Source organism: Oncorhynchus tshawytscha, linkage group LG33 (assembly GCF_018296145.1).
Source record: "Oncorhynchus tshawytscha isolate Ot180627B linkage group LG33, Otsh_v2.0, whole genome shotgun sequence".
NCBI lineage: Eukaryota > Metazoa > Chordata > Actinopteri > Salmoniformes > Salmonidae > Oncorhynchus > Oncorhynchus tshawytscha.
In genome coordinates, this window is record NC_056461.1 from 33,319,317 (window position 1) to 33,343,524 (window position 24,208).

Here is a 24,208-nt window from a genome sequence, read left to right on the forward strand (position 1 = left end):
TGAATATTTTTTTTAATATAATGAACAATCTTTGTTGTCTATTTGAGAAAAGTTGATGTAACGTATGTAACAAAATAAAACTAATGAGCATCTTCTACAAAAACATTTTATATCATGTGACATTTTTTATAAAATAAAAACAAAAAAACAAGCATGTTCTTTAAGTCAAGTGGTTTAAGGTCTATGTTCAATTGTATTGGGGTCATTCCACCAATTAGATTTTGATTTCACCTAACTTTAAGTGCCAAATTAAGAAGCAGGGTTAACCATAACAGGGTTGACCATAACAGGGTTGGGGCTTTACAATGAGGGTGGAAACTTGGAGAAATGTTGGAGTCAAGTCAGTTAAAATCTTCCAAGAAGTCACAGAGGTGCACAGAGGAGGCACAGAGGGACATGTCAAAATGATTCATTTTGGCACTTTAGCAAGTCTTTATTCATATAAAAAAAATCTGTATTGAATTCTCCACGTGATGTTTAAAAAATATATGTACAATAAACCCCTTCTTTTTGGCACTAAACAGTCCAAGCCGTGTCTAAGAGGGGGGTGTGTTCTACTAAACTATATGGAATTGTTTTAAGGTCATACTAAGGATTATTTAGCTAAAAAAATAATCTAAAGGAAGTTAGTTCTTAAGTGTCTGTCATATATCTGAGAGATATAAGAAAGAGCAGGGACCGTATTTAACCCTTCTTTTGGGCACTAAACAGTCTCCATATATACTTCCAATCTTTTCTTAAACGGGTACCGTGGGACCTTCAGACAAGTCTTGTGAGGTCCTAGAGCAAAACAACTGATATTTACTGACAGACGAGTCCCAAGACACTTGTGGGGGTCGTAGAGCAAAACGGAGAACACAATTGTGTTCGAGAGAGTCTCTTCTTTCCATAGAGGGGTTAATTAAGATATCAAAGGGATACAAAATGCACTCTTTTCGTGTAATGACCCATTGACGTGGCTCTCATTCCCAAAAATGTCATATGTATTTACGTTAATAAAATATGGATTTAGTAGTGGTTTCCCACAGATATTATACCACACAGTGGTCTCAGTGATACAGACACAATCATCATAATACTTTTAAAAAATTCATAAATGAATACAATATATCATTCATTAAAATCATCACACTTACACACATTTACAATGCTCTGGACTCATACTAGACTTAAGCCACTGAATACACAGACCAGAGGGTGAGTAGCATGTAGGCTACCTGGGTCAACTGCCTCACTCCATTTACCCAGAGAGCCATCAAATGGCCACTGCTGACTCTCTACATCATACTGTGTATCTGTTATTGTCTCAGAAGTTGGACTCCTCACAGGGGATGGATCTGAAGGTCACCTCTCTGTTGTCCTCCAGGAGAATGTCATAGCGGCAGAGAGGCCTGTGTGTGAGAGAGGGTGACATTGATGATTTAGTAAAAGGGTACGAGAAGTAAGATGAGAGGTGAAAATGTTATGCAAAATGCACAGAGGAAACAGTGACTTCACATATTGTTAAAGCTACTATATCTCTCCTCTCGCGAATCGGTCTCAACCCGGACCTGCCTATCTCACAGCAGTCAGTTATTCCTTGTCCCTGATCCCAAGCGGCCTGTAAAAGGCTTCTTTGCCTTGACAACAGACAGGTCACAGCATGGGTTTGAACTAAGCCTCGGTGCCAAGGGCCTTATCGAATAGCGAGCGATCCTCAGTCTAATATCCATGCTACCTCACACTCTTGTGAGCAGGGCTTATACCGAAAACATTAAGTACCAACCTCTCCTTGCCTAGCTAGGACTAGATTGAGATACTATACAGACTCCTACTAATGCCTTACTTTTGACAGCTGGGTGTGGAACCATTTCTAGAAACCAGGACTCTTAACGCCTCCAGCCAGAACTGTCAATAGGCTAATAGGCTAACTGAAATGTTTTGTTTTGTTGTTTTAAGAGGGTCTTTGAGATTCTTGCTGTCATTAAAAGCGCTATACAAATGAAATCTTATTATTAATATAATTTATTATTATTATAAAATCCTCAATCAACTAACTAGAACAAAAGTCCTGAGTAAAATACATGCACTTGTCTGACTCTTTAATTGAATGGAAACAGGTTTGGAAATAATAAAACAAGTTTATTAAAAGTTTCACAACAGGTTTAAGAAGTCCATGTGGTTACATTTAATCACATGTACATGACAAATGCAATATTTATTTGACAATACATAATGCTTTTGGAGCCTTTAACTACATCCCTTTAGGCATTGTTTTATTGTATTGACTGTGTTTCTGAATGTGTAATACACTACATTACCAGAAGTATGTGGACACTTGCTCGTCGAACATCTCATTCCAAAATCATGGGCATTAATATGGAGTTGTATTGATTATGGATCCCCTGCCAAAGCAGCAGCTACTCTTCCTGGGGTCCAGCAAAATTAAGTCAGTTCATACTATTTAAAAAACATGACAATACATTCACAGATTTCACAACACACTGTATGCCCTCAGGGCCGTACTCCACCACTTCCACATATCTACAGTACTAAATCCATGTGTATGTATAGTGCGTATGTTACTGTGTGTGTGTGTGCCTATGTTTGTGTTGTTTCACAGTCCCTGCTGTTTCATGATGTGTATTTTAATCTGTTTTATTTAATCTAATTTTACTGCTTGCATCAGTTACTTGATGCGGAATAGAGTTCCATGCCTCTATGTAGTACTGTGTGCCTCCCATAGTCTGTTCCTGACTTGGGGACTGTGAAGAGACCTCTTGTGGCATGTCTTGTGGTGTATGCATGGGTGTCCAAGCTGTGCGCGAGCAGTTCAAACAGCTCGGTGCATTCAACTTGTCAATACCTCTCATAAAAACAAGTAGTGATGAAGTCAATCTCTCTGTACATCCAAGGGCCAGCCGTGCTGCCCTGTTTTGAGCCAATTTCAACTTTCCTGTCCTTTTTTGTGGCACCTGACCACATGACTGAACAGTAGTCCAGGTGCAACAAAACCAGGGCCTGTAGGACCTGCATTGTTGATAGTGCTGTTACGAAGGTAGAGCAGAGATTTACTTCTCCCCATCTTAGCTACTGATGTATCAATATGTTTTGACCTTTTGCTGCTATAACAGCCTCCACTCTTCTGGGAAGGCTTTCGACTAGATGTTGACTTTTTCGAGTCAGCCACAATAGCATTAGTGAGGTCGGGCACTGATGTTGTGCGATTAGGCCTGGCTCGCAGTCAGCATTCCAATTCCTCCCAAAGGTGTATGATGGGGTTGAGGTCAGGGCCCTTTCCAGGCCAGTCAAGTTCTTCCACACCGATCTGGATAAACCATTTCTTTATGGAGGTCGCTTTGTGCACAGGGGCATTGTCACACTGAAACAGGAAAGGGCCTTCCCCAAACTGTTGCCACAATGTTGGAAGCATAGAATTGACTAGAATGGCATTGTATGCTAAAGCGTTAAGGAGCCTAGCCCGAACCATTAAAAAAAGCCCCAGACTATTATTCCTCCACCACCAAACTTTACAGTTAGCACTATGCATTCAGGCAGGTAGTGTTCTCCTGGCATCCGCCAAACCCAGATTCGTCCGTCGGATTTCCAGATGGTGAAGCATGATTCATCTCTCCAGAGAATGCGTTTCCACTGCTCCATAGTCCAATGGCGGCGAGCTTTACACCACTCCAGCTGGCGCTCAGCATTGCGCATGGTGATCTTAGGCTTGTGTACTACTGCTCGGCCATGGAAACCAATGAAGCTCCCGACGAACAGTTCTTGTGCTTAAGTTGCTTTCAGAGGCAGATTGGAACTCTGTAGTAAGTGTTGCAACCGAGGACAGATTATTTTTACACGCTACGTGCTTCAGCACTCAGTGGTCCCCTTCTGTGAGCTTGTGTGGCCTACCACTTTGAGGCTGAGCCGTTGTTGCTGCTAGACGTTTCCATTTCACAATAACAGCACTTACAGTTGACCAGGGCAGTTCTAGCAGGGCAGAAAAGGTGACATCCTATGATGGTCCCACGTTGAAAGCCACTGAGCTCTTCAGTACGGGCCAGTCTACTGTCAATGTTTGTCTATGGAGATTGCATGGATGTGTGCTGGATTAAATACAGCTGTCAGCAACGGGTGTGGCTGAAATAGCCAAATCCAGTAATTTAAAGGGGTGTCCACATACTTTTGTGTATGTATATATAAATATATATAGTGCATTTTCCTAGAATCATTACGGACCATAGCCCTTTGACCTTTATGTTTAAGCTCAAATGCAAAAACATAGCGATTTAACAAAATGTTACTCAACACAGAAAGATGTTTTTGGAAAAACATTTATACAATGAAGTATGCCCAACTATTGTCTGGGAATCTGTTAAAGCAAGACGGTGTATCATGTCTAACTCTTAACATGAGAAAAAGAAGACCCCATATAGAATAATAGAACAGAAAATACACGACTTAGAAAGAAAACACAATTTGGAAAGAAATGTTGAAACCCTTCAACAGTTGGAACACTTTGAAGCTTGAATATAACACAATAAGCACCTGATCTGCAGAGATTGCTGCCATCAAATTCAATAAGAGAGAGAAAGAAGGAAGAGGAACATCCCATCTACTGTATAACATTCAAACAAAAGATGGTAGTATGACAATGGATCCTTCTAAAATGAACTTAAAAACATTCTATCACAAACGGTATCAATCTGAAAAACAAAAGCTCAAAGGAGGATATAGACAATTTCCTTAAGGCTGTTTTACCAATTATAAGTGCACCAGAGAAAATGTATATGGATAGAAACATTACCCCATGTGAACAATTGGAGGCCATCAATAATCTACAAATTGTGAAATCTCCTGGTAATGATGAATTCCCAGTGGAATGTTATAGACATTTTTGTCCCAAATGATTAAAGCCAATGTTACTTACACTCACAGTAGCACTAGAAAAAAATAAACTTCCCAAGTCACTATGTTTGGCTACAATCCCGCTACTTAAAAATAAAGTCATGCAGAGCCTTCCACCCAGTATCAATTTCGAATGTGGATTACAAAATCCAAAGAAAAACATTTTTAGTTGATTCACTCAGATCAAGTAGGGTTTTCAGACAATCGCTGCAGTTTTTTCAATATAATTACATTTACATTTTAGTCATTTAGCAGATGCTCTTATCTAGAGCGACCTACACTTACAGTAGTGAGTGCATACATTTTCATACTTTATCATTTGTACTTTATAACTTTATAATCCATCACTCCATATGGTGTAATGTGCATATTTGGTGGCTGTCTTAAAAATGTTTGGTTTTGGTCCGGTTTATATTTAGTGGATTGAACTATTGTACAAATTTGTACAAGTGTCTTTACAAACAAATGGACAGATCTCTGAATCATTTAAGTTATCAAGAGGAGCAAGACAGGGAAGACCTTTGTCAAGTTATTTATTTTCTCTAGCCACAGAACCCCTAGCATCAATCATTAGAAATCATGGCTCAATCTGGGGCATAGAGATTGGTGGAGATCAACATGTAATATCATTGTATGCAGATTACAGCTGACATTTTACTTTATTTACAAAGTCATGGCCATTGGAGTGGCCATCACAAAGCCCTGACCTCATTCCTATATACAATTTGTGGGCAGAACTGAAAAAGTGTGTGCGAGCAAGGAGGCCTACAAACCTGACTCAGTTACACTAGCTTTGTCAGGAGAAATGGGCCAAAATTCACCCAACTTATTGTGGGAAGCTTGTGGACGGCTACCCAAAATGTTGGACGCAAGTTAACCCAAGCTACCAAATACTAATTAAGTGTATGTTAACTTCTGACCCACTGGGAATGTAAAAGCTGAAATAAATCATTCTCTCTACTATTGTTCTGACTTTTCACATTCTTAAAATAAAGTGGTGATCCTAACTGACCTAAGACAGGGAATTTTTACTAGGATTAAATGTCAGGAATTGTGAAAAACTGAGTTTAAATGTAAGGTGTATGTAAACTTTCGACTTCAACTGTATGCATAGTCACTTTACCCTTACCTACTTATACCAATTACCTAGACTAACCTGTACCCCCGCACATTGATTCGGTACCCCTGGTATATAGCCTCACTATTGTTATTTTATTGTGTTACTTTTTATAATTTTTTACTTCAGTTTATTTGGTAAATATTTTCTTAACTCTTTCTTGAACTGTTTAGTTGGTTAAGGGCTTGTAAGTACGATTTTCACGGTAACCTGTTGTTTCGGCGCATGTGACAAATAAAGTTTGATTTGATTCTCAATACCATTCGTATTTGGGAAAATGTACATAAATTCATGAAGTGGAAAGAACCAATATAGCCAGGCACCTCTATTTGGAATAACCCCACCGTACATCCAGTGTTTACTGACAACACCTTTAAGTTCTGGTTCCAAAGTGGCATCGTGATTTAAAAAAAATCTCTACTGCGATTCAATCAATAAAATAAAAGAGTTGTATTATCCAAGGCCAATTTCTTCAAGTCCTTACAACTCTGAAATCTTATTTAATCGCTTCAACAGAATCTGGATACACCTAAGGCCTCTGGCACAGAAAAAATACTGAAAGAAGCTGCTACAACAAAGAAGTTGATTGAAGTTATATTAAGGGTTGATTAAAACATAAGGGAAAAATGGGAAACAGATCTAAAGAAAGAAATTGAGGAGAACAATAGGTCACAGAGATGTGAAAATGTTCATACCTGCCCTACAACCTAAAACATAAAATAATGCAATTTAAGATAATCTATAGGACTCACCTCACTCCTGCCAGAATGCATGTAATGCACCACGAAATGTCACATCTCTGTTAGAGATTCAAAAAGCACAAAGGAAACCTATTACATATATTGTGACAAACTGACACCATTTTGGGATAATGTATGTCAGGGATCATAAACTAGATTCAGCCACAGGGGCGGCAGGGTAGCCTAACTGACTTGCCTAGTTAAATAAAGGTAAAAAAATAAAAATAAAAACAGGCCAATTTCTTTTCTTGAGCAGATGGTCTGGGGGCTGGAACATAATTACAAATCATTTGTAGACTACAAATTGACTGCAAGAAGCTCAAACAGTTATAATATAATTTGACGTAAACAGTCATTTCAAACCTTGCGTACTTGTATACGATCACGTGCCTTTCTATTATGCATCGGAATACTTGGGAACAGATGAACAAAATTAAAATACATTGGAGCTGATTTCCTGGTGTTTTTACAGTCTTTTATGTCCAACAATGAAAAAAAAAATATATATTTATTTATACAGTACCAGTCAAGAGTTTGGACATACCTACTCATTCCAGATTTTTCTTTATTTGGACTATTTTCTATATTGTAGAATAATCCTGAAGACATCAAAAACTATGAAATAACGCAGGGAATCATGTAACCAAAAAAGTGCTAAACAAATCAAAATATATTTTATATCTGAGATTCTTCAAAGTACCCACCCTTTGCCTTGATGACAGCTTTGCACACTCTTGGCCATGAGAAACAAGATTATCTGATCCGATGAAATCAAGATTGAACTATTTGACCTAAATGCCAAGCATCACTTCTGGAGGAAACCTGGCACCATCCCTACAGTGAAGCATGGTGGTGGCAACATCATGCTGTGGGGATGTTTTTTCAGTGGCAGGGAGTAGTCAGGACGAGGCAAAGATGAACAGAGCAAAATACAGAGAGATCCTTAAATCCTTAAACTTGCTCCAGAGCACTCAAGACCTCAGCCTGGGGTGAAGGTTCACCTTCCAACCGGACATCAACCCTAAGCACACAGCCAAGACAACGCAGGAGTGGCTTCGGGACTAGTCTCTGAACGTCTTTGAGTGTCCCAGCCAGAGCCCGGACTTGAACCTGATCGAACATCTCTGGAGAGACCTAAAAATAGCCGTGCAGCAATGCTCCCAATCCAACCTGACAGAGCTTGAGAGGATCTACAGAGAAGAATGGGAGAAACTCCCCATATACAGGTGTGCCAAGCTTGTAGCGTCATACCCAAGAAGGCTCGATGCTGTAATCGCTGCCAAAGGTGCTTCAACAAAGTACTGAGTCTGATACTTTTTGCTAATAAATTAGCAAACATTTCTAAAAACCTGTTTTTGATTTGTCAGTACGTGGTATTGTGTGTAGATTGATGAGGGGGAAAAAACAATTTAATACATTTTATAATAAGGCTGTAACGTAAAAAAATGTGGAAAAAGTCAAGGGGTCTAAATACTTTTCAAAGGCACTGTGTGGAGACTGTTTAGTTCGATTTTTTAAATTTATTTTTTACATGTATTTTTCTTATCTCTCAGATATAGGATAGACACTTCAGAACAAACTTTTTGAACATTTTTGGGGTGGGACTATCTGTTGTTCCATGTAGTGAATCTGTTATTCGATGCATTTGTATGGGCTAACAGGGCTTATATTGTTTAGTGACAAATAAGGAGTTATATACATGAACATAAAAAAACATGTTTCCTGATCTTTCTTGTATCGCTCAGATATAGGACAGACGAGGCTTCTCTTAAAACTTATTTGGGATAGGGGGTAGCATTTTCACTTTTGGATGAATAGCGTGCCCAGAGTGAACTGCCTCCTACTCAGTCCCAGATGCAAATATATGCATATTATTATTATTGGATAGAAAACACTCTGAAGTTTCTAAAACTGTTTGAATGATGTCTGTTAGTATAACAGAACTCATATGGCAGGCAAAAACCTGAGAAAAAAATCCAAACAGGAAGTGGGAAATCTGAGGTAATTTTTGAACTCACCTCTACACAGTGGCATATGGGTTATTTTGCACTTCCTAAGGCTTCCACTAGATGTCATCCGTCTTTAGAACGTTGTTTCAGGCTTCTCATGTGAAGGGGGGCCGGATGGGAGCTGTTTGACTAAGGGGTCTGCCTGCAGCCTTGTCACGTGCTTTCACATGAGAGCGACCTGCTCTGGCTTTTCTACAGACAATGGAATTCTCCGGTTGGAACATTGCTGAACTTTTATGATAAAAACATCCTAAAGATTGTTTCTATACTTAGTTTGACAAGTTTCTTCGACCTGTAATATAACTTTTTAAACGTTTCGTCCGACTAAACCAGATCGCGCTTTTGATAGAAGCTTTAGAGGAAAGAAGATGTGACGGAACACTGACCTGTCTTTGCGCTCCAGGTGTGTGAGACGGATGCGGAGCACCCGTAGTTTGTACTTAGGTTTAAATGCATTCACCCTGGAGAATTTGATTGAGATCTTGTGGACTTTCTGAAGGTCTTTTTCAAACTGGGCCAGTAATCGGGTCTCTGAGTACTTCTTAAAACTGGATGCTTTACTGAAGAAGGAGAGCATATGAGATGTTAATGAGATTCCCCAGAGTGTCTATCTATACTGTATGTACAGTATGTGTTGTTTTGGTAATGATACAGTGAGTAAATAGTTACTTACTGGTTTATTGTTGCCTCTGTCACCTCACTACCATTGTGTAGTTTTATGGTGATGTAGCCCCAGCGAGTATCATGGTTCCATGTTACAATGTCCACCCAATAGCTCGTCTCTGAGAGAGAGAGGTCAAAAAGTACATACATTAATTTGATTTCCTCTCACCAATGACCTAGTTACAGACTCTGTATGTTTCCATTCATTGAATAGGTGTAGTAACATATTTTAACAACTTTGACAGAGCTCTTGTTAGTGTTGCTATACTGTATGTTTGCCTGATCATTTAAAATAAGCCAGGCACGCAAAGCTAGACCAGGAAGACCGTCACAGAAAAATTACTGGCCATTATGTACAACAGTATTCCCGGTCAAACGTGTGTGCAAGCAGATGATTATCCTCTTACTGCAGTATGGTGTCTGTTTATTGGTGGTGAAGAAAGCCTTGGTTTGCTGCAGAGGAACCAGAGAGTCCTTCCACTCTATGATGTCATAACCTGAAACAACAGATAAAACAGCCATGTTATGTCTACGTGAAGGGACACTGCCTTCCAAAACAGAAAGATCTGATGTGATTGGTCCAAATAGCAACTAGTGTGAAAAAAATATATCAGAATTGGGCTGCATGTGTAAGTGCAGCCTATGTGCGATTCAGTAACGTACATTAGCTTAATTAAGGCCTTGATTTTGGCGAGTAGGTAAACTATCACATCTTTATGTGATTATAAAAAGCTTTTAATGAGATGAAACTCATGAATCTAAGGGGAGTTAGAGGGCCCACCAAACACAGGGCATCCGGCAGGTTTGAATTGATCACAATCCATGCAAAGTCCATCCAGGAAGTCAGTGTAGGAGGTGCAGGGGAAAGCTCTGATGTTACAGGTCCGGTTCAGGGAACCCAGATAGAGGAGCACTGATCTCTGGTGGTCACACTTAAAATATCCAGACCCTGGGAGAGTAGGAAGGGGAGAACTGAGGATGGATTTAGAGGACATCAGTGATGTATTTACCATTACAGGAATAAACTATGTGATACACATGTTGAATTTATATCTAATGTATCATTCGAAGGACGGTCTCTTACTAAGCGACTTACCTGATAAGATGGTCAGTGGACAGCCAGGCTGGTCGGCTCCACCGTTAGCATAGAAATCAATGTGGCCCAAAGGCTTCCTGAAACCAAATGCTGGTAATGCACAATGAACACGTGACAGAACAGGAAACACATCACATAACTACATGATTCCCATTGTATTAAACCAAACAGGCAAGCAGAGGCACATACCGTCCATGTCCGTGTGCACAACGTCTACAAACTGTGCATCTGTAGGGTCCAGACGATCCTCAGGGGGTTTCCCGTTGAACTGAGGCCCCGCTGGATCTACAGCTGATCAGGTCAATATCAGATCAGTACAGATGTAGGATCTTCATTTTATCACTCTTTGCAAACTTATAGTGTATAAGGTTTTTAAAGACTTCTAAAGTTTGTATCCATAATAAAAACAACAAAGAAGAAAATCTATTCTAACCTGTGATCCTCCCAATTTTGCCATTAAACTTGGCTCCAACAAAGCCTGTGATGTGAGCTCCTAGACTGAGCCCAATCATATGGATGGAACTAAGAGAGGCACCATTCTCCTGATACAGACAAAACAGGCAAAAGAGATAGTACAAAATAATACATTTGGCCCTCATCAAATATGTTAGGTATTCAGACTTAGCACTCATTCTTAATAACCTGCATGTTTCGGATGAAGGCAGTGAGGTTGTCCGCTGTATCTCGTGAGTAGGTCACAACTTTCAGGTAGTTGATATTGGCAGCTCCGCGGTTCCAGTCCACCACCAGGACATTCATGTCTCCGCGGGCCAACAGCTGCTCTATGATGTTATTCAACCAGTTGGGCGGAGCGCCCGTAGGACGGTAGCCATGAACGACAAAAGTGGTGGGCTTGGTGAGGTTGAACTGGGGCTGGGCTGACAGGTTATGGTGGGACAGCTCCTGACCACAGGTCAGATTAGCTCTGGTGTACAGCAACAGCTTCACATACAGACTGGTTCCAATGATAGCGTGATAAAGGTCCAGATAAGTGAACACATCACATTCATGGGCTAGAGACAGGTTAGGGTTAGTCAAGGGGAAAGAGAGAGTCAGAAAGAAGAAATCACTGTCATTGCTGATTGGGAAGTAACATAAGCAGCCTTTCCTTTAAGTGACTGCTTACACAGCCTATTTATGTGATGATTTAAAGTTTCCAAATGGTGGGGGGTATTATTTGATGTCCCCACCCTATGTGTAGCACAGTTAAAGTGCACTTAATCAAGTGTGTATGTATGTGTGTGTGTGTGCATGCGTGTGTGTGTGTTAGGTCACCGTACCTCTATATATTTCAACAGATCCCAGCAGCAGTGCCAGGAACCACCAAAAGATCATCATTCAGGTCTGCAATGGTTACAAAATGTCATAAAAACAGGGTGAATCTTTTCTCCAACTATTGTCAAATAACACTATTTGATTGTACATTAACATGATGAGACCAGTTGACTGAGCTGGATATCTCTGTCCCTATCGCTTACAATTGTGATTATGTGATTATGGTGAATTTGTGTACTACTGGGCATGCCGTGGTGCTGCATTTGCTTCACCGCATCAATAAGGGCATGTGTGAACTTGTAGAGCAGGCAAAAGAGGGACGATTTCGAAAAGTGTAAGTTCTCTAAAGCTAGTGAGCTATTTTTGATTGCAATTGTGCAATTGAGAAGTATCCCTCAATTGTCACTGGAGAGTCACTCTGTCATCAGAACAGCTCATGGACATAGGTTGATACTGAAGCAGCACTCTGGTCATGTAAATGTAATGACAGATCAGCACTAGGTAATTTACTAGGTAGTTTTCTAATCCTGATTCTGCAGTGTGTGATCCCATGTGTGTGGCTTTCTTCGTTGTTACAATAAAATGAATGAGGAGATAGGAAGACACTCTTCCTGACTGATCCTGCATTCAAATCGAACAGTGATAGGCATTACTGATGGGCACTGATATGGCAAGTATCAGCTGCATTTTTTCTAACCAATGTCGATATCACATTGGTTTGAATGACATTGTGTGGACTGTGTGGGCTTCACTTCAAAGGCTTGTGAAATTCAGACAACTGCTTGCTGATTGCCCATTGGGTCAGGTATGAATGTTCTGGGGTCCTAACCTTCCCAGTCAGTTTGAATACAATGGGAAGCCATCAGCAGGCAGTTAAGTATGCTAAACTGAGAGCCTGTGAGAGAGTTTGTGACAGCCGGCCGGAACAGTCATGTATGCTCTTTTACATAAAAGTGTAGGTTAACAGCAAGGATAAAACAATATCTTGATATGCCTTGCTCAAACAATAATGATATCATATTGCATTAGTGATATTGGTGCTCACCACTAAGACAGCACAGACACCTTCCTAATTAGTAGCACAGATATAAGCACATTATCATTGCATTCTTTGGAACTAAAGGGACAGTAACTTCCAAAGTTGCCTCACCCTCCCACCTACAGTTTCACTTCCTGTTTGTATGAGAAAGGGATCCAATCTTTGTCTTAGTACAGTTTTTAATAGAAATGTATTCCTAGGAAAAATGTGTAAGCCTATAGCATGCATAAAAGTAAGTGTGTGTATGTGTGAGAGAGAGAGAATGAGATAGAGAGATAATAAAATAGATAAAAAGGAATTTGGTAAAAGGAAAACATTTGTTTCTGACCACCAAAACCTAATGCATTAATAACACCGTTGATCTACCCTGTGACAACGACACTGCTTGGCTGTCAATGTGAAACCTTGTGGTTAATCCATATAGTTGTGTTCAAAACTTCTTGGATGTGGTCATGTACTGAGCTGGATTGTCGTCTAAACACAAAGATAATAATCCACACAACCCGGGAGCCGGTTAGATGACTGAATGCAATGTGAATGTTGAATGGCTTCATTGCAAGTAGATTGTAGGTTTTAATATTCAGTAATTAGAATGGAAAAAAAGGTTAAAAGTAATCCACACAATCAGAAGAACAATGCCTGTACATGTTGCTCACAGACAACGTGTTTTATTTACATTATTAGACCTCACATGTTTACAGTAATAAAAACCCTGCCGTAATGCCATTCTCCATAGTGTACATGCTGTAGTCTGCTCTGCCAACAATCTACTCTATTATAGAATAATAATACTGCTGAAGAAGCTTTAAAACCTTATTCAGGGAGAAATATAGGGAGTATGAGAGAGATAAGCAGAAAGGAATTGAGACATTGTGGAAGCCATACCTTGTTGTTAGCTGGGGAGCACTGGTTCCCTGCGCTCAGTGTGTCAAGTTCCAGAGCCCTCTATTCATGTCTGCGTGTCTGTGTTCAATAGAGAAAGTAAAAGAGGTGAGACCACAGAGCGATATAAACTCCCACTGTTCTAGCCTGGCCACACCCCCCTGCCCAAGGACATAATTTGGCACATTCCTACTCAGGTTGCTGAGATAGCTTTCTAGTATCTATCAAATCAAAACTTGTCACATTCGCTGAATACAGTGTGGACCTTACAGTGAAATGCTTACTTACAAGCCCTTAAGCAAAAATGCAGTTAAGAAAAATATCTAAAAAAAGAAGAAATAAAAGTAACAAATAATTAAAGAATAACAATAATCAACTCTGCAACCTGCTGGTAGAACAATCAGAAGAGACCTTGACAATTTCACTTGCCATAAAAACACAATGGTCTCTTGTCAAAAAGTTTTATATTTTATTAAGAGCATTAGAGACACATCAAATCAAAAATCAAATCAAATTTATTTATATAGCCCTTCGTACATCAGCTGATATCTCAAAGTGCTGTACAGAAACACAGCCTAAAACCCCAAACAGCAAGCAATGCAGGTGTAGAAGCACGTTGGCTAGGAAAACTCCCTAGAAAGGCCAAAACCTAGGAAGAAACCTAGAGAGGAACCAGGCTATGAGGGGTGGCCAGTCCTCTTCTGGCTGTGCCGGGTGGAGATTATAACAGAACATGGCCAAGATGTTCAAATGTTCATAAAATGACCAGCATGGTCAAATAATAGGTCTGGGACAGGTAGCACATCCGGTGAACAGGTCAGGATTTCATGAGGCATGGTCCTAGGGCTCAAGAGAGAGAGAGAGGTACATATATTAGCTCAGGGAACTGAAGTATGATGAAAGTCTGGAGAAAAGGAAAAACTAAAAAAGACAATAGTGAAGCAAAGCAAACACATTCATACATGCAAAAATTCAATATCACAAATACAGTACACAAAACATCGAAATCAAAGGACAACAGACACAAAATTATAATGAGGAGATAAGGGACAAATGGACACAGTAAGAAGTAAAACAACACAATCTTTGGTTGTGGAAAAATATATGGAGGTAGTCAGCACTCCTGACTGCCAGTTACTATATGATGTAGTCAGTGTTATGCATTAGCCAGCTCCATTGTTGCTGCGGTGCCAAACTTGCTTGATTGGCAGGGCAGACAGCACTGATTGAGTGAGCTGAACAGAGCAGCTACCTGACAAGATGTCCCATTCAATCAAAGTTGATTGAATACAGCCCTAGGTCTTTGGAAGAGCAGTGCAGAAAGCATGACATAGTCTATTCACTCCTAGGGAGCCAACATGAAAAACGGCCTTTCTATTTACATAAACCAGTAGGTAAGGTAAGGCAAGGCATCGCTCTGCAGGCATCTCCACGGGGGACCAGTACAAATAAATGTGTAAATGTATGCACTCACTACTGTAAGTTGCTCTGGATAAGAGCGCCTGCTAAATGACATACCGGTAAATGTTATTGTAAATATAAGGAAACCAGTCAATAATAATTTTTAAAAATCATTAGGCCCTAATCTATGGATTTCATATGACTGGGAATACAGATATGCATCTGTTGGTCAGAGATACCTTAAGAAAAGGTAGGGATGTGCATCAGAAAACCATTCAGTGTGACCACTATTTGCCTCATGCAGCTTCACACATCTCCTCTGCATAGAGTTGATCAGGCTGTAGAATGTTGTCCCACACCTCTTCAATGGTTGTGCGAAGTTGTTGGATATTGGCGGGAACTGGAACACACTGTTGATCCAAACATGCTCAATGGGTGACATGTCTGGTGAGTATGCAGGCCATTGAGGAAATGGGACATTTTCAGCTTCCAGGAATTGTGTACAGATCCTTGCGATATGGGGCTGTGCATTATCATGCTGAAACATGAGGTGATGGTGGCGGATGAATGGCACGACATTGGGCCTCAGGATCTCGTCACGGTATCTCTGTGCATTCAAATTGCCATCAATAAAATGCAATTGTGTTCGTTGTCCGTAGCTTATGCCTGTCCATACCATAACCCCATGGGGCACTCTGTTCACAACGTTGACATCAGCAAACTGCTCGCACACAACGCCATACACGCTGTTTGCCATCATCCCAGTACAGTTGAAACCAGGATTCATCCGTGAAGAGCACATTTCTCCAGCATGCGAGTGGCCATCGAAGGTGAGCATTTGCTCCCTGAAGTCGGTTACGACGCCAAGCTGCAGTCAGGTCAAGACCCTGGTGAGGATGACGAGCACGCCGATGAGATTCCCTGACACGGTTTCTGACAGTTTGTGCAGACATTTTTCAGTTGCGCAAACCCACAGTTTTATCAGCTGTGACTGGTTTCAGATGATCCCGCAGGTGAAGAAGCCAGATGTGGAGGTCCTGGGCTGGCGTGGTTACACGTGGTCTGCAGTTGTAAGGCCGGTTGGACAAACTGCCAAATTCTCTTTGGGAAAGAAATTAACATTCAATTCTCTGGCAACAGCTCTGGTGGACATTCCTGTCAGCATGACAATTGCACGGTCCCTCAAAACTTGAGACATCTGTGGCATTGCCCCAGCACAAGGTGCACCTGTGTAATGATCATGCTGTTTAACCAGCTTCTTGATATGCTACACCTGTCAGGTAGATGGATTATCTTGGCAAAGGAGAAATGTTCACTAACAGAGATGTAAACAAACATTTCTAGTCCATCGCCAAACATTTCTGTAAAAAAACAACTTTTAAGCCTTGTGTTCCTATTGTTGTTATTAGTCTCGGGCTGTTGGTGGTATGTGTAACCAATTCAGCTGCGGAAATCAAGTGCACTATAACTTCGCTGGCCAATCAGATTGCTCAGATGAACGAGCCTGCAGGAATTTAGCAGCCATAAAAGAAAGCTAAAGGCAAAATTGATACTGTGAGATTTCAAAATGTTTAAAACCATGACTAGAGCGAGACTGTCAACGAATACAGCAAAGAGCTGCTGTTTTTATGAATGTGCTCATGTTAAGTTCTGACTTAGCACTGTCAACACTTTGTATTCAACACTTGTATAAACCATCAAATGCGCGTTCTTCATATTTCCACTCAGCGCCACAACAAGCAGTGCAGCAGTAATGAATAAGTAGGAAAGTGTATCTATAGTCTTGCGTTGTTATTATTAGCGGCTTGGGTCTTTTTTTATATCAAGGATTATTTCACGATCTCTGTTCATAGGAGTGACAACATGAATTTGTGCATGAGGGAGAAATAATGCAGTGCGACTCGAGTTTTCACTACCAGCTGGAACACAGTGTCCCTTTTTGGTCAGTGTCAGTGGAGGAAAGGGAGAGCGGAAGGATATTGAGAGACGGCCCTTCAGTCTGCTGGTCTCTCCCTCCGCTGAGACTGACCATCAGATGCAGGCACCATCAGCCCAGTAAATTAAAAAGCAAATTATTTAAATGTATGCTAACTCAGCTGTACCTCACAAGTAATACATCAATGGATCTATTACCGGTGTGATCATAAGTTAAACCTTTGTTGCAAAATGGGTCTTCCAAATGGACAATGACCCCAAGCATACTTCCAAAGTTGTGGCAAAATGGCTCAAGGACAACAAAGTCAAGGCATTGGAGTGTCCATCATAAAGACTTGACCTCAATCCCATAGAAAATTTGTGGGCAGAACTGAAAATGCTTGTGCGAGCAAGGAGGCCTACAAACCTGACTCAGTTACACCAGCTCTGTCAGGAGGATTGGGCCAAAATTCACCCAATTATTGTGGGAAGCTTGTGGAAGGCTACCCCAAACATTTGACCCAAGTTAAACAATTTAAAGGCAATTCTACCAAATACTATTGAGTGTATGTCAACTTCTGGGATCCACTGGGAATGTGATGAAAGAAATAAAATATGAAATAAATCTTTCTCCATTATTGTTCTGACATTTCACATTCTTAAAATAAAGTGGTGATCCTAACTGACATAAGACAGGGGATTTTTACTAAGATTAAATGTCAGGAATTGTGAAAACTGAGTTAAATATATTTGGCTAAGGTATATGTAAACTTCCAACTTCAACTGTAGTTAGACTCACTACACACTACACAGGGCGGAATGATTATCGTATGACAGTTCATCACAGGAAAAGTGTGTGAATCACAGAGACCCTGAGAATTGGGTGTGAGCTGTCAGCTGATGGACAAGAAGACTGTACTGACTGATTGTGTGAGGAGGTCAGGAAGCCATGTGGTGTGGGAAGCGGCGTTGCTCGTCCACGGAGGGACAGCAGTGTCTGACCCTGCTGGTGGTGTGTTAGTTTTATCATGGTCACCTGACTGACCCAGAGAAAAACCATCCAGACTTAAACATTTCGATTTTCTTCACTGTGACATTCAACGTCTCAAATAAAAATAAATAGTTTTCACATGCGCCGAATACAACAGGTAGACCTTACCGTGAAATGCTTACTTACAAACCCTTAACCAACAATGTAGTTCAAGAACTAGAAAGAAAATAATCAAATAAAAAGTAACACAATTAAATAACAATACCGAGGCTTTATACAGGGGATAACGGTACTGAGTCAATGTGCGGGCATACAGGTTAGTCGAGGTCATTTGTACATGTAGGTAGGGGTAAAGTGACTACACATAGATAATAATAAGTGTTGTAAGTAGTCCGGGTGGCCATTTTATTTATTGTTCAGCAGTCTTATGGCTTGGGAGTAGAAGCTGTTAAAGACCTTTTGGACCTAGACTTGGCGCTGCGGTACCGCTTGCTGTGCAGTAACAGACAGAACATTCTATGACTTAGGTGACGAGTCTGACAATTTTTTGGGCCTTCCTCTAACATCGCCTAGTATATAGGTCCTGGATGGAAGAAAGCTTGGTTCCAGTGATGTATTGGGCCGTACCCACTACCCTCTGTAGCACCTTACGGTCAGATGCCGAGCAGTTGCCATACCAGGCGGTGATGCAACTGGTCAGGAGGCTCTCGATGGTGCTACTGTAGACATTTTTGAGGATCTGGGGACTCATGCCAAAACTTTCCAGTCTCCTGAGGGGGAAAAGATATTGTCATATATACGGTTATAAAATATATATACTGTTTGGACCATGATAGTTTGTTGGTGATGTGGACACCAAGGAACTTGAAGTTCTCAACCCGCTCCGCTACAGCCCAGTCAATGAGAATGGGGGCGTGTTCGGTCCTCCTTTTCCTGTAGTCCACGATCATCTCCTTTGTCTTGCTCATGTTGAGGGAAGGGTTGATGTGGTGCCAGGTCTCCGTCCTCCTCCCTATAGACTGTCTCATAGTTTTTGGTGATCAGGCCTACGACTGTTGTGTCGTCAGCAAACTTAATGGTGGTGTTGGAGGCGTGCCTGGCCGTGCAGTCGTGAGGGAACAGGGAGGGGCCCCGTGTTGAGGATCAGTGTGGCGGATGTGTTGTTACCTACCCTTACCACCTGGGGGTGGCCTGTCAGGAAGTCCAGGATCCAGTTGCAGAGGGAGGTGTTTAGACCCATGGTAATTAGCTTAGTGATTAGCTATGTGGACACTACGATGTTGAACGCTGAGCTTTAGTCAATGAATAACATTCTCACATAGGTGTTCCTTTTGTCCAGCTGGGAAAGGGCAGTGTGGAGTGCAATTGAGATTGCTTCATCTGGTGATCTGTTGGGGTAGTGTGGTAATTAGAGTGGGTCTAGGGTTTCCAGGATGATGGTGTTAATGTGAGCCATTACCAGCCTTTCAAAGCACTTCATGGCTACCGACGTGAGTGTTACGGAGTGGTAGTCATTTAGGCAGGTTACCTTCTTATCTGTAACAACGTTTGAGGGTAAAACATATGCCACCTCATAGTTATGTTTCTGATCGGTTGGCCATGTATAGCGTGAGGTGTCAGTCTAGGGTGGACCAGGTGAAACTGGGTCTGTGTTCAGTGGCAGGCGTGTCATCATGAATGGTGCTGTGTTCACTGAAAAAGTGAGGGACAGGAGCAGCCTGCAGTTCAAGTACCTGGCCTTCGACACAGAGCATCTGGTATGTAGTCATCCAATCCACACAAGTATCATTCTGCTGTCCACTCTCCTACACACGTTATCCATGTATTATATACTGTACACTGCATTGTCTTATGGATATCTTAAGCTTATGGCTCCCTCACTGGCAACTCCTGTGAAGTTTTACATTTTGGGAAAGCCCAGATGCATTCGGAAAGTATTCAGACCACTTGAATTTTTTCACATTTTGTTACGTGACAGCCTTATTCTAAAATGGATTAAATGCATTTTCCCCTCATCAATCTACACACAATACCCCATAATGACACAGCAAAAACAGGTTTAGACATTTTTGACAATATATTAAAAATTAAAAACGGAAATAGCTTGTTCACATTAGTATTCAGACCTTTCGCTATGAGACTCGAAATTGAGCTCAGGTGCATCCTGTTTCCATTGATCATTCTTGAGATGTTTCTACAACTTGATTGGAGTCCACCTGTGGTAAAGTCAATTGATTAGACATGATTTGGAAAGGCACACACCTGTCTATATAACGTCCCAGAGTTGACATTGCATGTCAGAACAAACCCAAGCCATGCGGTCGAAGGAACTGTCCGTAGATCGCAGAGATAGAATTGTGTCAAGGCACAGATCTGGGGGAGGGTACCAAAAAATGCCTGCAGCATTAAAGATCTCCAAGAACACAGTGGCCTCCATCATTCTTAAATGGAAGAAGTTGAGAACAACCAAGACTCTCCCTAGAGCTTGCTGCCCGGCCAAACTGAGCAATCGGGGGAAAAGGGCCTTGGTCAGGGAGGTGACCAAGATCCTGATGGTCACTCTGACAGACTTCCAGAATTCCTCTGTGGAGATGGAATAGCCTTCCAGAAGGACAACAAATACAGGTGTGCCAGCACTCCACCAACAGGCCTTTATGGTAGAGTGGCCAGACGGAAGCCACTCCTCAATAAAAGGAACATGACAGCCCGCTTGGAGTTTGCCAAAAGGCACCTACAGGACTCTCAGATCATGACAACAAGATTCTGCTGAAACCAAGATTGAACTCTTTGGCCTGAATGCCAAGTGTCTCATCTGGACGAAACCTGGCTCCATCCCTACAGTGAAGCATGGTGGTGGCAGCATCATGCTGTGGGGATGTTTTTCAACGGCAGGGACTGGGAGACTAGTCAGGATCAAGGGAAAGATGAATGGAGCAAAGTATAGAGAGATGAATGTCCTTGAGTAGCCCAACTTGATCGAACATCTCTGGAGAGACCTGAAAATTGACGTCAGTCTGACATGGGGTCCCTGTGAGGATGGCCCACCAGAGCCATCCTTGTTTTTATTTATATACTAAAACTGTGTTTTTTGTTCGTTGCCTCAGGGCAACATTTTGCAGTTAGACCACTTTTGTTATGGACAATATCATGCTAAAGTGTGACGACGTGCTCGAATGCATAATTATGACCATAGTCAATATTTTTACTATCTACTGATACTTACAGGAAATGGACACAATAATATTTTCTGGGCGGAAGGAACATGATCAAGCAGTTAGGGTCATTCCCTCTGACAGTGAGGACTGAGCTTGAGGCAAGTGACGATGAGCTTGAAGAGAGTCAGGAAGAGTGGATCCCCGAATCAGGTTTGAGAGACAGTTTGGTCAGGGGTCAGTTAGGAGTCAGTCAGCAAAGTAGCGTGTGTGTGTTTGCATACGTGTCAGCGGATGAAGGGTATATGACACATTCAAATTTGTGCTTTATTTTTTTTTTAAAGTAGAATGCCTGTCTGTTGACAATGAGACTGAGTCTAAGGATAAAGACGTAGCAGAGGTTGATGTTCCACGCCTACCCCGGTGGAGACCCCCACACTGCATACCTCAACGCTTACCCAGAATGGCAGGGCCTGCTTTCAAGATCTGACAATGCCCCCCCTCCAGTACTTTAAAGCAGTTTTTCTCTGAAGACATTCTGTAAGTTATTGTAGGGCAGTCAAATCTATATGTGGTACAATGTAATGCAAATAATGTAATGCAAATTCAAAAGAATTGGAGCAGTTCCTGGGTTTTGTAGTGTACATGTCATTGTTTAGTTTACCAGGCACCTGAATGTTTTGGAACAAAGCCTGCCGAGTGTCCCAAGTAGATGACACCATGATACTGAATAGATGGGAGGCCATCAAAATCCCTGCACTTCAGTAACGAAGCGAGACAGGAGGAAAATGATTCACTCCACAAGATCCAACCGACAACTGGTCACTCATCTAACCTCAAAACTGACATCAATCCCAATGGGTGAAAAGCTGGCTGTTGATGAGCAGATGGTCCCATTCAAGGGAATAAATAGATTGAAGCAATACCTGCCATCAAAACCAAAGAAATGGGACTACAAGATACTCGTCTTGGCTGGTTCTGATGGTGTCCCGCACAACTTAGAAATCTACACAGAGAGAGTTGTACAACCCCCTGAGATAGCAGATGTGGGAGCAAGTGGCAACGTTGTCCTCCGGACTGGCCCAGCCTATACCCAAGCAAGAGAACTACAAGCTCTTATTTGACAACTGGTTTACAAGTGTCCCTCATCTGCTCACACTGGCTCAGCAGGGAATTCACAAATGTAATGATGGATATATTATCAGGGACCCCCAAGCTCCCCAAAAAATGAGGTGAAATATTACCCCCCCCGTAATTAGCGCCATCCATTATTCCTTCAATTCTGACCAGTTTCCCAATCCCTGCCAATGAAAAACATCTCCACAGCATGATGCTGCCACCACCATGCTTCACTGTGGGGACGATGTTCTAGGGTTGATGAGAGGTGTTGGGTTTGTGCCAGACAGCATTTTCCTAGATGGCCAAAAAGCTACATTTTTATCTCATCTGACCAGATTTCTCATTTCTATGTCAGATTTCTAATGGTTAGGTGTAGCCTAAACATTTATATCATTAGTTTTTGCTTTTGTCTGTCCGGAGTGATTAGTGTTATCATATTTGCTAAATAAATACCTGAGGAAAGTGGAAAGCCTACTTGAGCGCACGTGGAAAATGCGCTGTGTCAAACTCTCTTTAATCTTTTAGTGGATGATGCGATGGAAGCTATCAAATACGCAGATGACACCATTCTGTATACTTCTGGCCCTTCTTTGGACACTGTGTTAACTAACCTCCACAGGAGCATCAATGCCATACAACTCTCCTTCCATGGCCTCCAACTGCTCTTAAATGCAAGTTAAACTAAATACATGCTCTTCAACCGATCGCTGCCCACACCTGCCCGCCCGTCCAGCATCACTTCTCTGGACGAATCTGACTTATATATGTGGACAACTACAAATAACTAGGTGTCTGGTTAGACTGTAAACTCTCCTTCCAGACTCACATTAAGCATCTCCAGTCCATCATTAAATCTAGAATTTGCTTCCTATTTCGCAACAAAGCATCCTTCACTCATGCTGCCAAACATACCCTCGTAAAACTGACTATCCTACCGATCCTTGACTTCGGCGATGTCATTTACAAAATAGCCTCCAACACTCTACTCAGACTGCATCCAATTTGCTATCACAGTACCATCCGTTTTGATCACCAAAGCCCCATATACTACCCACCACTGCGACCTGTATGCTCTGGTTGGCTGGCCCTCGCTTCATATTCGTCGCCAAATCCACTGGCTCCAGGTCATCTATACGTCTTTGCTAGGTAAAGCCCCGCCTTATCTCAGCTCACTGGTCATCATAGCAGCACCCACCTGTAGCACACGCTCCAGCAGGTATATTTCACTGGTCACCCCCAAAGCCAACTCCTCCTTTCCTTCCAGTTCTCTGCTGCCAATGACTGGAACTATTTTTTTTTTTAAATCACTGAAGCTGGAGACCCATATCCCTCACTAACTTTAAGCACCAGCTGTCAGAGCAGCTCACAGATCACTGCACCTGTACATAGCCCATCTTTAAATAGCCCATCCAACTACCAAATCCCCATACTGTTATTTTTTTGTTGTTGCTCATTTAGGTTTTGTATTTGTATCTCCTCCTAGGTTTTGTATTGAAGTCAATGTAGCCAGACAGAAGCTAGCTGTCCTCCAGCTGCACCATGGTGCTACCCCAGACAGTGCTGTTGAAGTTACTGTAGACCTTCATTGCAAAAAATAATAATTTAATTATTTGGTGAGATATGAATATATTTAATATAGTTTTATTAAAAAAATGTGTTATTGTGTTTAACTATTTTTATTTTCACTGAGAAGGATGGTCCTCCCCTTCCTCCTCTTAGGAGCCTCCACTGGTTTGTGTGTGTGTGTGTGTGTGTGTGTGTGTGTGTGAGCGAGCGAGCGTGTGTTTGTTAGGGAAGAGGATAAATGAGAGGGACAGAGGATATAACAGCTGAAACTGTGTGTTGTGTTACCTTCGCCTGCATGGCTGTGCAGTGCTGCTGCCTGTGTTAGTCAATCTCTCTGTTGTTCATTGGCTCGGTCTTAAC

General features: G+C 41.6%; 1 protein-coding gene across 2 annotated transcripts; it reads right to left on the reverse strand.

Moving 5' to 3' along the window:
- Positions 1-88: 88 nt before the first annotated feature.
- On the reverse strand, positions 89-24,208 carry LOC112231229 (lipase member H). 2 transcript variants are annotated; one of them, XR_002950429.2, is made up of 13 exons: positions 24,134-24,208; positions 13,709-13,786; positions 11,790-11,853; positions 11,152-11,522; positions 10,943-11,051; positions 10,699-10,800; positions 10,510-10,599; positions 10,195-10,362; positions 9,821-9,910; positions 9,424-9,532; positions 9,137-9,310; positions 8,760-8,942; positions 89-1,391 (listed from the first exon to the last, which is right to left on the reverse strand). XR_002950429.2 is itself a non-coding variant. In XM_024397868.2 (12 exons), exons 3-12 carry the CDS (start codon positions 11,845-11,847, stop codon positions 1,307-1,309), a joined length of 1,356 nt encoding a protein of 451 aa, XP_024253636.1. In that variant the 5' UTR covers positions 11,848-11,853; positions 13,709-13,786; positions 24,134-24,195; the 3' UTR covers positions 89-1,306. The 2 variants fall into 2 exon arrangements, 1 of the variants encoding a protein (XP_024253636.1); XM_024397868.2 differs by lacking the exon at positions 8,760-8,942 and having other exon boundaries at positions 24,134-24,195.

Bases quoted from the DNA above. Each gene is read 5' to 3' on its own strand.
- LOC112231229 (XM_024397868.2), bottom strand. From the start codon at position 11,847: ATGATGATCTTTTGGTGGTTCCTGGCACTGCTGCTGGGATCTGTTGAA. The intron at 11,523-11,789 runs GTACGGTGACCT...ACCTGTCTCTAG, and splicing joins ATCTGTTGAAATATATAGAG to CCCATGAATGTGATGTGTTC. The intron at 9,911-10,194 runs GTGGGCCCTCTA...CTGTTGTTTCAG, and splicing joins TGCCGGATGCCCTGTGTTTG to GTTATGACATCATAGAGTGG.